At 36.5% G+C, this 15,546-nt stretch overlaps 2 protein-coding genes across 2 annotated transcripts; one reads left to right on the forward strand and one right to left on the reverse strand.

The window, feature by feature from the left end:
• The first annotated feature begins 5,356 nt into the window (after window positions 1-5,356).
• On the forward strand, window positions 5,357-6,479 carry LOC131939036 (alpha-(1,3)-fucosyltransferase C-like). The gene is made up of 2 exons (XM_059297285.1): window positions 5,357-5,445; window positions 5,938-6,479. Exons 1-2 carry the CDS (start codon window positions 5,440-5,442, stop codon window positions 6,421-6,423), a joined length of 492 nt encoding a protein of 163 aa, XP_059153268.1. The 5' UTR covers window positions 5,357-5,439; the 3' UTR covers window positions 6,424-6,479.
• A 2,557-nt stretch (window positions 6,480-9,036) lies between these two features.
• Window positions 9,037-13,008, reverse strand: LOC131939081 (putative serine/threonine-protein kinase irlF). The gene is made up of 4 exons (XM_059297312.1): window positions 12,533-13,008; window positions 11,317-11,405; window positions 10,194-10,326; window positions 9,037-9,569 (listed from the first exon to the last, which is right to left on the reverse strand). The coding sequence occupies exons 1-4, from the start codon at window positions 13,006-13,008 to the stop codon at window positions 9,506-9,508; spliced, it is 762 nt and encodes a 253-aa protein (XP_059153295.1). The 3' UTR covers window positions 9,037-9,505.
• Between the last annotated feature and the right edge of the window lie 2,538 nt (window positions 13,009-15,546).

The following is a 15,546-nucleotide window of genomic DNA, read 5'->3' on the forward strand; positions in this document are numbered from 1 at the left end:
ATATTTTTTAAAATCTATGAAAAATTTAATAATTTAATAATTGTGACAAGAAAAACAAGACTTATTATTAAAACTTCTCTACAACATGTATATCATATAATATAAACTAAATTATGTGCCCCTCCTGTGCAGGCTAAGAAACCACGGTGTAGCTACCACTTAGGTAAGCCACGCCCCTTTACCCACCTGTCTAACTACCTTGTTATCTGAATCCTATGGTAACTTCTGCAACAGGTACATGGGTGTTGGTCCACCACAACTGATCGTATTATTAGCAGCACAATTTGATTGACATTTTATTTTTCTTGACAGTGTAAGGATTATTGATTCAGGTGATATAAAGTAAGGTAGGGCGTTGAAACTGTATTTTCACATTGAGTTTTTTTTTTAAAATGCATACATACGTACACATATGTATATTTGAATATATATATATATATATATATATATATATATATATATATATATATATATATATATATATATATATATATATATATATATATATATATATATATATGTATATATATATATATTTATTTATTTGTTTATTTGTTTGTTTGCTTGTTTGTTTGTTTGTTTGTTTAGTTAGTTAGTTAGTTAGTGCGCGTGTCTGTGTGCGTGTTTGTATGTGTGTGTGTGTGTGTGTGCGTACGTGTTGTGCGTGTGTATATAGGAGCAATTATTTTATTTAAATATAAGGGCATAAAGTAACATGGAAGTAAAGTTATACTATTATATTATTAGAACTAACTAGTAATTGTGTAATTGTTTAATCCCTGAGTCTAGATATCTTCTTCAGATACTGTCGAATATTTCAAATCTAATCTATCACTTTATTGATCAACAAAATGTCGAAGTACAAAAAAGCACTGTCAATCCTAACTATTATAACTGTTTTAGTCGTTTTTTATAAGTACATGAACTACTCTATATTTAACCAAATACAATTTATTTTTGTAGACACAATTCTAGATTTTAATTATACAAATTACTCAACATCGTCAAATATAAACATAAATATAAAAATAGACAGTAACAAATACACTCACGCAGTAACTGACATAACATATTCGCATATTTTAGCAACAAATTATAATGCTACCACCGAAACATTGATTGCCACTGATGATTTATACTATAAACTAAAACCCAAATACACTCACGTAGTAACTGATATAACATATTCGCTTATTTTAGCAACAAATTATAACGTTACAAACAAAACATTAATTAGCACTGATGATCCATACTATAAACTAAAATCTAAACAAAAATCCGGATTACCCTTATCCATTCATTTGATAAACCCGGTAAACTGGCTGTTGCCGTACTTGAAAGATGTCCCGAAGTGCTCCGACACGGCGTGTGTGTTTGATCAGGACAACGTTACGGAAAACACCGATGTTGTTGTCGTCATGGGCTTCCACCTGAAGGAGTGGCAGAGGCCGTCACGCAGGTGGCCGGGTCAGTTGTACGTCTTGATGGATACAGAGCCGCCCAAGAACTTGCCCAGTTGTCTCTGGGATGGTGAGGGATGATTTTTTAAATAATTTTTTTAGTTTTAGTTGTTATTACATGTAGTTACATACCACACCAGTGGACATTCTAGTGCCCCGTGCACCATCCAGTATAATGCGCAATAAACATTCCAGACTACTGGGCGTTGCACCTGCCAAAATAGTGCACCATAAACATCATCCAACTGCACATTGCACCAGCCAATATAGTGCACCATGAATACCCCACCCTACTGCATATTGTATTAGACAATATAGTGCAGATGAATATCCGACCCAATGCACATTACAACAACAATATAGTGCACCAACCAATATAGTGTATCATGAATATATCACCCAACAGCACATTTCACCAACCATTATAGTGTTTCATGATTATACAGGGCCGGCGCCATCCTTAGGGGGGCGCAAAAGGTTTAATCTCTATTATCAAAAAGTACCTAAAAATCAATAACTTTTATAAAGGAGTAGCGATCTATTTCGGCACCTAGTACGAACTATCAATTTTGCACCCCCACCCCAAAATTAGGTCTTTATAGGCCTATATTTATTCACGATGATGGAAATGCTACCCCACCTGCAAAATTTGGAAAGGTCGGGGCGCTTTTTACCAGTCACTTTGTCATAATTGATGTAGAAAAGATTAAATAAGTTCGTAATTTTAAATTCGAACATTTCAAACGATTATCTAATTTTAATAGGGCTGGTAAATCTCGTTTTCACTGACTTTGAATTAGAAATATGTCCTGGTGTATAGAGTTTTGTAATGACGGGGTGTTCAAAGTATTGTACTTGTTTGGTAAGTTTTGATGAATCGTTTAGATTTGGGAGTAACGGCGAATGACTTTTGCTGATATGGTTTCGTAGGTATAAAGTTTCGAACGTCATAATTGTTATTATGCTTTTTTGTAGATGAATGTCTAGTGGAATATGATTGGTAATAGAGGAATGAGAATGCAGGTGATGAAGTATCGTAGTTCTGAAGTTCGGGAGTATTGATTCTTGTGGTATTAAGGTATCGAATTGTATTGTAGTGTAGTCTAGTGAAATCGTAGTTGATTGTGAGTATCGTTTGTAGAGCTTGGTGAAGTTGAACGAGTTGGTGTCGTAGTTCTGGAGCATCGAGTCTAGTTATGTTTAGGTATCGAAGTTTGGTATGTGTTGTGAATGTGTTGTCCAGTTTATCGTAAATTGGAAAATTTCAATTCAGTACCGAACACACTACAAAGAAAGGTGGGCGTTCTCCAGTTGAAAAGTTTTTAGTTTTTTTAAGAATCTATATTACCACTCTTAAAGTATTAATATGTAATATTAAATAGAATGGAATTTATAACTAACCGTAAACTTTCTTTTTTCTCAAATTATATTTTTTTTTTATATTTAATCAATCATTCTAACAATGTCTAAAAGTACAGTTACCCGTGTTTGAGTTTTTCGAAAGGCGTCCCTTTATTTAAGGGATCCAAAATTTAATAGTAATTTCTACTTTTGAAGATGCAATGGAAAATATGTTTTTCAAAGTTAAATAGAAGTATGTTATGATAAAGCTATTGCTTTTAGACTTTCAAACAAAACCTACAGTTAAGTATTCAATAGGTAAAATATATTGTTTTCACAAGGATACACAGCTAATAAATAAGATTTATAATATTTATTACGTAATGAAATTTAAAGCGTTTTACTGTGTTTTTCAAGCATGTCTTAGGTACACTTGGTTAATTTAGCTATTCTTGTGAGTTATTTCCCTTGGATTTTCAAATGGGAGATAATTCGATGCTTAACTTTACATTCATTTCAAATTTCTGCACTTTAGGTTGACCGCTTACATACAAACACAACTTAAAGTTATTATTTGCTATAGTAAAAATTATAATATAGAGCCTAAGTTTTAAACAAAATTAGCATTATCAAGTTGAAAAACAAATACATCAGTAGCCGATGTAGATTGCGATTCTTAATGTTAGTGTTAGTTGACATATAGTCTTAGTCGTAAATTAAACATCTAATTAATTGTCTTTTTATATTTTTCACCCTCTCCTAAAGGATTCATAAATAGCATTTATAACATTTTATTTTTCAAAAAACTAAAAATCGTTACATATAATCACACACTATAGACATTTTACAATTATAACTAAAGACAGTCAAGCTTAAAACATGCAAGTTCCGTTTTGGAACTCACCTTGGGCGGACTGCAGGGAGACCAACACTACAAGAAAAAAATTATTTTCTTGTGTTTTTTTTTCCAGATTTTTTTCTACCGGAAGGGGGTGGGAAGCACTTAAAATATTCAAAGGGGTGAGGTGGGGGGGGCTATGTCGTAAAGTACAAAGTAGACTCGTGGACTTAACAACAATTTCAATAACTGATATTACGCTTGCAAACTGGAATTGAAGGAATTAGTACAAACTTTTGAGACGAAGGAGGCACGCAAAATTTTATTTTGATGTCTACTTATAACGTGTATGCAATCGATAATAAATAAATACGTCACTTTTAATTAATTGTTTTCTTACACATATGTTTTAGTAATTAATTTGTGTGAAAGGGGGCTTTTTAAGCAGTTTTGCGTAGAGCGCTAAATAACCTGGCGCCGGCACTGTGAATATATCACCCAACAGCACATTTCACCAACCATTATAGTGTATCATGAATATCACCCTACTGCACATTAAACAGACCAATATAATACACCATGAATATCCCACCCAACTGCACATTCTCGTTCATCATGCACCAGCCAGTATAATGCACCATGAATACCCCACCCTCCTTCACATTGCACCTGTCAATATAGTGTACCATAAACACTCCCATTTTTACACATAGTACCATCCCCTCGTGGACATTTTTATTGTACTATTTTTAAATCCAATCGCTTTGGTTTGCCTTTAATCGGATATGTAGACTACACACATATTTCCTTTGTGTAAAAAGACGAATAATTAGCTTATCTCATTTACTAACTTAACTGCCTGAATTAAACTGAGTTGTTATTTTTAAGTAACGAAAAAGAAATCAGTGATTTACTTGATTAATCAATAAAAAATCAAAACATTTAATTCATCCAGTTTACTGTAGACAACGTATAGCCGTATATGTGACTACATGGCCCAACATCGGCGGATATCAGAGGGGGGGCGGGGGGTTACATATATCCCCGGGCGCCGACCCTAGGGGCGCCAAAATAAGCTCATTTTAACTGCTGTTTTGAATTATAAATATAAAAATTAAAAAAAAAATTAAAATATATGAGGGGGGGGGGGGGCGCCAAATTGTAAGTTTGTCCCCGGGCGCCGGGAGGGGTTGCTACGCCTCTGGTGGATATACAACAACGTCCAAATATTTCATCCACAGCCAAGTCTGCCTGGAGATTTGACTTCAACTTCACAGCCCACTACACAGTGGACGCCGATATATTTTTGCCCTACCACTATGTGAAGAAAGTTCAAAGTGGGGAAAAGATAAATTACCGTAAGTATTCGCTTCCTGGCTCAGATTTAGGGTTAGTGTCATAAAATCTATTAATTTTTTTTCAACCAGTAAACGATTCAATAAAGTTAAATTATATTACACTGAGTTCTAACCTAATTTTTTAAAAATATATTTAAACTATCTTACAATAAAAAATTAGTATCAAATGGTTTAACTTTCGCTTTTTTTATCATTACAAATAAGTTATATTTTCTATTTTTATAAAAACGATATTTATAAAAACCAATTTTTTTTGTGTCTCTTTCTTCTACATTCTACACAATTGCAACTTTTTATTTTATCTCATTACCACCTGTGCTTTAAATTTTATTTCTAAATTTTATAATGTTTAGTTGAGTTGGCGAAACAAAAAACCAAGACAGTTCTGTGGCTGGTCAGTCATTGTAAAACCCAATCTAAACGAGAAGATTACGTTATAGAAATGAAGGTTAGAGTCAACCTAAATACTTTTTAATCACAATTTAGGATTAAAACTTCTTTTTTCTACAAGTCTTACATATAGGCATATCAGTGGCGTAGCGAGGTCGGTGCAGCACTTAATGGTGTCCCCCCCCCCCCCCAGAGGCGTATCGACCCTTCCAGGCGCCCGGGGACAAACTTTCAATTTTCGATTTGCACCCTCCCCCCCCCCCTCAAACTTTCGATTTGCACCCCCCTTCCACCCTTGTCGGGATTTGTCAAATTTACTCTGAAACGACTTTTTAACACTCGAATTAATCACTTACTTAAGTGGAATTATCCTTTTTCTCTATATATTTTGCTATTTTTTGCTTGGTGTCACCCCCCCCCCCCCAAATGGTGTCACCCGGTGCGATCCGCACCCCCCCCCCTCCTCGCTACGCCACTGAGGCATATTAAGTAAGAATAACTTTGGCTTTTAATAAATGTGAAATATGAGTTAAATTTTGTTCCCCGTTAGAAATACGTTGATGTTGATGTCTTCGGACGATGCAGCAACGCTAGCATATGCCGACAGCCCAACGCAAGCGCCCACTGTCTAACGCTCCAGTTCAACACATACAAATTCTATCTGTCTTTTGAAAACTCCATATGCAAAGACTACATCACGGAAAAATTATTCCGAGTTTTTTTACCGAACATCAACGTGATCCCGGTAACTCGAGGTGGGGCTGATTATGCTAGGAACATTCCCGAAGGTACTTATGTTGATGCCAATAAATTCAACACAGCTAAGGACTTGGCGTTGTATTTGAAGAGTATGAGCACCGATGTTGAACGCTACAGCGAGATGCTGAGAGCGAAAGATCAATATCGACTGGTGAACAGGCCAAATGTTTACTGCACCGTCTGCAACAAATTGAGGAACGCACGTCTCAAGCCGAAAGTCTACGATATCAAAGATTGGTTGGAGAGGCAATGCCGAAATCCAAATTCATTTACTTGAGTTTTATACAGTAGAGAAATTCAGAAACTTTCGTATTTGTAATACATCATTATTTATACCACAACGTATTTTTTTTATTTTCTTGACTTCTATATTATATTAAACAAACAGGCTGTTTATTTTTAAATTATCAAGTTTCGTAATGGATTGAGTAATAATAATTGTGTTCGATGGCTTCTGTTAGTAAGTTAACCTAAGTTAGTAAATTGTTATCTCCATTCTAATTCAAAGATATAATTATATTATTAGGTTCTGCATTTAATATTCTCGTTCTAGAAATGGCGACTACCATATGTAATAACACATTAAAAATTTAAAATGTCTTTATCTTCTTCGTTCTTAATTAATAGTGTTGAAGGGGATCGAGATTTATCTGCCAGTGGGTTTGAACTCGAGACTGTTCGAATTTATCAACCATGAGCTTTTTGCCGACTCGACCACGCCTCCAACACAATTAAGCGTTACGTGTCAACTGGTTATGCGCCATTGAGGCCATTGACTCCGATTTCAGTCTGCTTTTCTTTTTGGATTTGCTTTCATAGCCTTTGTCCAAACAAGAACAAACTACAAGGCAGCAGTTGCTTAATTTTGGAGTTGTCTCTCCTAGAGAGGAGTGGCTGTCCCCAGCTAACGAGCCTCATCTGCCCGAGGGTTCGAACTCTAGACTTTTCGGTTTAGCAACCATGAGCTTTACCGACTCGACCACAAAGTCTTTAAAATGTATACACGTTTTAACATTGAACAGCTTTATAAAGCTATTGATGTGTTTCTGTATGTATCTGACGAAATATTTAATTTTGAAATCAAGATATTCGATACATATCTGTTTCTAGTATAGTTTGTATAGCTAAACAATAGTGACAATATCTACAAATTATGGGTAATTATGGGTTGTTAATGTATTGGGAACATGGGATAACTTTATAGCAGCATGGTTTAACTTTATAGTAGTATGGTTTAACTTTATAGCAGCATGGTTTAACTTTATAGCAGTATGGTTTAACTTTATAGCAGCATGGTTTAACTTTATAGCAGCATGGTTTAACTTTATAGCAGTATGGTTTAACTTTATAGCAGCATGGTTTAACTTTATAGCCGTATGGTTGAACTTTATAGCAGCATGGTTTAACTTTACAGCGGCTTGGTTTAACTTTATTTGTCGCTTGCTTAATTTGTTTCAAGCTTGGTGAGACTGTATTGGGCTTGGGTTAACATAATTTGTTCAGAGTAGGAATTTTTTAGGGACATGATTTAATTTTTATTGGGGGTTCGTGTGACTTATTTGGAAATGTGTGCGACTTTTTAGGAGTTTGACATAAGCCTTTAATCAGCCACATTGTGTGGTTAAGCGCATTCAAATATAAGTTAATACGCCATTTTCTTTTTCCATGTTATATTTTATGTTTTACATTTATAAGTAATACAATAATAAAAAGATAATCACAACTAGGAATTACTCTCCCAAAAAGGGGGGTAACTTATAACACCCTTTTAAGCGTAAAAATATTTACACAGTTACTTCCCTTTGACCGTTATCTACATAGAATATTTTTTTATTCGAAACTCACAGCTATTTCCGATTTTTTCTAAACTCCGCTTGTGAATTAGTTAAAGAGGAATTTCTTATTTCACTACACTGTTAATTATTCCGAGTGAGGTACACAGTTTTGACCACCCTATTTAAGACAAGTTTACACTATCAGCTGCAACTTAGCAGGTCATATTGTTATCAAATGCTGGTTTAACCATAGAGTTGATAAATTTTAAACTGACATTCAGCGAGTCCAAATCCATCTTTTTCTTATCTAATGTCTTGAGATTACAACTAATCCAAAAAATTATCAGCTTATTAATACATTAAATTGCATGAAACATATTATAAAGCATATTGTTTTATTCACTGGTTTCTTTTTTATGTTTTACATGCAAAGTGTCAGGAAAACTTCATTCTGCCAAGCACACATTAATGTTACGATCACTTTAATTTGTAAGTCATATCTTTATTTGTCAGGTAAGCTTTTTTTGTACACTTTAATTTGCAATGTACATTTTAGTTTATCAGGTACACTTTAATTTGCCTGATAAACATCAATTTGTCTTAATGTACACGTTTTTCATCAAGTACACTTTAATTTGTCATCATGTACACTTGAATGTTCCATGTACTCTTTAATTTGTCAGGTATACTTTAATTTATCAGGTACACTTTAATTTGCCATTTACACGTTAATTAGGCATGTACACTTTAATTTATCAGGTACACTATAATTTTCCATGTTCACTTTAATTTGTCAGGTACACTTTAATTTATCATGGACACTTTAATTAGGCATGTACAGTTTATGGAAATTTGTAAACTTGACATGCCGTCACCAGGAGTCGAACCTGCATCTTGAGAAATGATGGAGTCACTTCCTGTCTGGCACCGTTTCGGTACCACTAGCGTAGCGAGGGGGGGGGGGGGGGCGGGGGGGGGGGGGGACATATGTCCCAGAGCGCCAACCTTAGGGGCGCCAAAATTGGTTGGAAAAATAAATTGAAAGGTTGAGGGTGGTGCAAATCGAAAGTTTGAGGGGGGGGGGGGGAGTGCAAATCGAAATCTTGAGGGGGGGTGCAAATCGAAAAGTTTGTCCCCGGGCGCCGGGTAGGGTCGCTACGCCTCTGCTCGGTACAGTGACGATTGTTTGTACCGTCATCTTACTGTGGCAATGCCTGCCTGCATCCACCCCTCTCTTGGTCTTTCTGTATCAATCGACTGGCTGCAATAGGGCTTGTAAGTCTACGGTCTCGAAATCTACTAGCTGCATAGTACGAGAACGAGAAGTTGTGACCTACTTACAAGACCTATTCGAAAGCTGCTGAAGCTGATGTCATATTGTTCTAAGCATTGGGTATTCACTGGTGCTATTTTAGTAGATCAACTGAAAGTATGCCAACCGGTCGCAGACAACTGTAGCAGCGTTTCTTTTGAAAATAGGTCAGCTCAGGTCCATCTGTGGTTAGCCTGTTTAAAAGTAGGTCAACCGAGATGGCTCTTTGTATTAGAGCGTCTTGGAAAGTAGGTCAATTGTGACAGCTATTTTTACTTGTGTCTCTTGGAAAGTAGGTCAATGGTGACCATGCCACCAGGCTCGTCCCAGGTGTGCCTGGAGAAAAGGTCAAGGTCGTTAGCGAAGTGTTAAAACAGATAGCAGGTCAATTGGTGGGAAGAAGTTGCTCTACATAGGCTATAGGGCTTTAAGTAGGTCACGTAATTCTTGTTTTGGTACTTGCGAGATAAAGTTTTTTTTTTCAAACCAGTGTTTCTTCCAGACTTTTTTCTCCGGGGGGGGGGGGCACTTGAAATTTTCAGGGGGGAGGGGCTGTAGACTTTCTTTGGGGGGACGGGGGACACTGTTAAAAGTATTTATTTTCTATATAATTTTCATTTCGTTCGGGGGGGGGGGGGCGGTAGACTTGTAGATGCCTGGAAGAAACTTCTTTTCAAACTAATTGTAAACATGTTTATTTAAATCCGTCTAAAAAACAAGACTTTCACTCACATACATTACAGATTTCATCTCAACAAAGATCTTATACTTTATTATACTTTATATGCTTTATTATTGTACTTTATTATTCAATCAAAACGGCTCACACCCTAAGACTACCATTCTTAGCCCTAAATATTGCATCCCATTAAAGCAGCACAAAAGTCGATACCTTTGATCAGAATCCATCATAATGTAATCGAATCTGCCACATCCCACTACTTTCATTCAATAACTCACGTGTAATCGTGTTTCTGCAGATAGCCTTCTACTGCAGGTTTGATCTTTGGTATCCCACCTTTGCTGTGCCGCCCTCGACCAGTGATGACGTAGAGAAACCGGTCAACGCGCCGGTATTCGCTGTCGTTGTATTCTGTTAGTAATTTAAGAAAGTATATTAAAAATATCACAAGTACTGATACAAGCGGGAGATATAATAATAACACAAATAGTGAAATACCTGAACATAATATAACAATAGCGCAAACACTAAAACATCAAGAGATATAATCATATCACAAACATAGACTCCATAATTCTAGTGTCGAACATAGAATTATGGAGGAAAGCAAGGCAGGAGCCTATAGGTGTGCAAATAAGAAGGAGGAAGTGGCGCTGGGTGGGACACACGCTAAGAAAGGCTTACCCAAATGTTACGCACCAAGCCCTTGAGTGGAACCCCCAGGGAAAGCGGAAGAGAGGGTATAAGTCAAAGTCAAGTCACAAATATTGACATACCAGAACTTAATATAACAACACCGCAAGTGGCAATAGAAACAAGAGATACGAAATACCACAAATAGTTGCACACACTGTTTACTGAAACACCACAAATAGTTGCACACACTGTTTACTGAAACACCACAAATAGTTGCACACACTGTTTACTGAAACACCACAAACAGTTGCGTACACTGTTTACTGAAACACCACAAACAGTTGCACACACTGTTTACTGAAACACCACAAACAGTTGCGTACACTGTTTACTGAAACACCACAAACAGTTGCACACACTGTTTACTGAAACACCACAAATAGTTGCACACACTGTTTACTGAAACACCACAAATAGTTGCACACACTGTTTACTGAAACACCACAAACAGTTGCGTACACTGTTTACTGAAACACCACAAACAGTTGCACACACTGTTTACTGAAACACCACAAATAGTTGCACACGCTGTTTACTGAAACACCACAAACAGTTGCACACACTGTTTACTGAAACACCACAAATAGTTGCACACACTGTTTACTGAAACACCACAAATAGTTGCACACACTGTTTACTGAAACACCACAAACAGTTGCACACACTGTTTACTGAAACACATAAACAGTTGCGCACACTGTTTACCTTGCTCTTTGTTGTTTATGAAGCTGATCACAGCCATCATGGCGTCATGCACTGACAGATTATGTAAGTCTATTGTCTTCCCTGGTACTCTGACAATCATAAACAAACATTTTTTTTAATTGACACTTACATTACACTGATAAGAAGGCTTCCTTATAATAAGCTAATTTTTTTTTTAGAATGTATGTTGGTGATCGGGGGGGGGGGGGGGAAGTAATTATAATAAAACAACGTGACACAAAATTTTAATCTTTTCTATTGAGGGTTAAAAATAAATATTCGACTTATTACACAGGTATCAAATGTAACCGACGTGTTAAATTTAACACAGTACCTAACTTATCGGTTACATCAGGTACGTAGGTAGTTACCTACGCACATAATGTGACCGATAAGTTAAACTTAACACACGATCATAGCCTAAACCACGAAGCCAATTACCTATGATGGCTTATCTAGTGTAACCGACAAATTAAACTTAACACAAAACCTAAACCTAATAATCCAACCACCTAAGAATCTGGTATAACCGCTAAAATAAATTGAATACGAAACCTAAACCTAACGAACAAACTTACTACCTATGTATCTGGTGTAACCGATCGGTTATTCTTAATACAAAACCTAAACCTAACCCATTAAAACAAACACTGATGGTGGTCTATTTAGTGTACCCGATAAACTTAACACAACACCTAAACTTTACACACTAACCAACTATGTACCTGTTGGAGTGGCGTCGCTAGGTCGGGTGTCACCCGGCGCGGCACCTCATGGTGTCACCCCCTTCCCCCCACACAGCAAATTTGAAAAACATTATAGGCTATATATATATATATATATATATATATATATATATATATATATATATATATATATATATATATCCCATTTTGCCAAATCACGAGAATTTGCGAATACATTATTTAATTCAAAAAGAAACAAAGCAACATTTCATGGTTTTCTCGATAGTTAGCATGGTGTGACCCCCTTCTATTCCCACCCCTATGTCGGGATTGTCAATTTAAAACTAAAAAGACTTTTTAACTCTAATTTACCATTAATCGAACTGGTAAAAAGCAATGTTCTTCTATATATTTTGCATTTTTTTTTGTCTTGTGTCACCTCCCCCCCCCCCTCAAAATTGGTGTCACCCGGTTCGGTCCGCGCCCCCGCACCCGCCTCGCGACGCCTCTGAACTGATTTACAAACTTACCCCGCACGGTGAGTGGAGGGACTTCTTGACGCTGTATAATCTCTTTTTTTCTGCTTTTTCTTTTGTCTTTGTCTAGCTCGTCCTCTCTGCTGTTGCTGTTGGTACTGGTGTTGTTGTTGTTGTTGCTGTTGCTGTTGCTGAACCTGCTCCTGAAGCCGTAGAGCCCGCAGCTGGTCCTCAACTGCACGCTGCCTCGCCTCAGCTTGACGACGCGCCTCCTGCTCCCGCGCCTGCTCTCGCAGACGACTCTGCTCTTGTAGTTTCCTGAACTCAGCTAACTGTTCTTGTCGTCTGCTGGTCGTCTGCGTGTTGAGTTCATTGGTGACTTCATGTAACACAACGTCATGTCTGATTACACCAGGCACAATTTCACCAAACACCGGTCGTTGGGTTTCGGTATTTAGTTGGTTCTCAACATCGTCCTCTCTCTGTACACAGCAATAGAAAAAAATAAACACATGGGGTTGTCTATACATGTCACGTTTATTTAAATAACTTTTACTTCCCACCATCTCCATCACAAAAAAAAGTCAATTAAAGGTGTCAACTTAGGTCATTTTTAATTCACAATCTATAACAATATTTCGTTATGAGCAAACTCACCTTAGTTTTCTTTCTGCAGCGATAATAAATCAACTGTAGACGATAAAAGTACAACAAATATATATATATATATATATATATATATATATATATATATATATATATATATATATATATATATATATATATATTATGCCAATTATATATATATATATATATATATATATATATATATATATATATATATATATATATATATATATATATTATATGCCAATTTTATATATATATATATATATATATATATATATATATATATATATATATATATATATATATATAGCATAATACAGATAGATATGCATGATCAATATGCCAATACAGAAACCAACATTGACAAAACACAAGAACACGTCAGAACCTATCAAATAAATCTCGAACCAGGCATCCATTGTCTATATCTACCCCACACTTTCCAATTTCATTACGATACTGTATTTATCTTTGTCATCAACCCCTCCTCACCCCCCCCCCACACACACACACACCCTTTCCCCAGCAAGTTATGTTGACATCGTATTGTAACTGTTTAAATCTTGCTACACTGTGTACTTTGGTCTTGTACTCCCCAGAATTTTGTATTTCAGTCTCTATCAATTCACTACACAATATACACACGTCGAGTCAATGTTAACAAACTTATCACATACATTATAAATGTCAATATACACACTTAAAAACTAAAAAAAACGTACTTACCCCTATTATCAAAATTGCCACCACAACTCCACATACAACACCAATTATAATATTACGAACATCATCTTCCATGGCTGTCTACACTCTAAGACTCTTGTTTTAAGTCCATGAGTGTCTAGATCTATGCTTTATCCGTTGGTAATTAGTGTCTACTCTCTCTGATTCTAGCTGTTAATCAATGAGTGTCTATGTTTTATCCGTTGATGTCCACACTTTGTGACTCTTAATTTTAGTCCATGAGTGTCTATGTTTTATCCGTTGATGTCTACACTTTGTGACTCTTAATTTTAGTCCATGAGTGTCTATGTTTTATCCGTTGATGTCTACACTACGCGACTCTAGATTTTAGTCCATGAGTGTCTATGTTTTATCCGTTGATGGGTGTCTACTCTCTTTGACTCTAGTTTTTAGTCCATGAGTATCTATGTTTTATCCGTTGATGTCTACACTTTGTGACTCTTAATTTTAGTCCATGAGTATCTAAGTTGTGTCCGTTGATAGGTGTCCCCGCCCTGGTCCATAATAATATTCCTCGATGTGTTAAATTCCCTCTGGTCCCTTATCAGTTAGATGTTTGTATGAGTGTGTATGTAGCCAACTTCAATAAAGTCGGTGTGTTCTTATCGTGTTTTGTGGACACGCAACTCCTGGTTGTTGAGATTGGGTAAGACAGGTTGGGGCTTGATATATCCACTAGATCCTAGCTGTTACGGTTGTTGTGTAAGCCTTGTTAGGGCTTATGTTACGCACTACTTCCTCGCTATTAAGATGGGTGTGTTACTCTAGTTGGGGCTAGAGTTATCTCGCTGTTAATATTGACGTATTACTCAAGTTGAAGCTAGAGTTATGCACTAGTTCCTGAATGTTGAGATGGGTGTGTTAGTCAAGTTGAAGCTAGAGTTATCCAATAGTTCCTCGCTGTTAAAGTTGGTGTATTACTGTAGTTGAAGCTAGAGTTATCCACAAGCTCCTGGGTGTTAAGATGGGCGTGTTATTATAGTATAGTTAAAGCTAGAGTTATCCACTAGTTCACTCCAGTGTTAGATGACATCAATCGATAATAAGCTTAACACTCGATTGAAAATCCTTAAATCCGATTTTAAGAAAAAGCTTGTGCATAGCGTATTTTATTTTTAGATGTGCTGGTTTAAATTCTTGGAAACCTCGGTAAAAAAAATGTCGCATTTGATTGGCTCCTAAGTAGGTCACACACACACGTCAACTGTTGGCCATAAAGGGTTTCCTCGCCCAGTCAATGATGTGATATCTTGTGAGAACTGATTGTGCACACTCCAACACCTAAACAAGATTTTACAATCAAGGGGATGTGTCTGATCATGTTAAAATAATGGTATCTTTTAAAGAAATGGGGGTGTTAGGATGCGGGTAGTATCTATATATCTATATATATAATTCTCTTCTGGGAGCCGTTAGAAAACAAGCTGCAGGCGCCTCCTTGCAGTCCCCTCTCTTTCTCTCTATCACTATCACTACCACCCCCACCCCACCCCCACATTGTCTGGTGAACTGTGGTCACGCTGTTTACATTTTACAATCATAGAGACGGGTTTGGTGACGGCTATTAGGGGCAGATAATTTAGTTTGAAACGATTTTAAACTTAGAGGAAGTAACTAAGAGAAGGCTGCTTTCACGTGGGGGGAGGGGGGGGGGGGTAGTGTTTTTAAGCAAATATTTTCAGTGGCAGCATTGA

Source organism: Physella acuta, unplaced genomic scaffold (assembly GCF_028476545.2).
Source record: "Physella acuta isolate Inbredline_101_S28 unplaced genomic scaffold, ASM2847654v3 ptg000264l, whole genome shotgun sequence".
NCBI classification, from domain to species: Eukaryota; Metazoa; Mollusca; class Gastropoda; family Physidae; genus Physella; species Physella acuta.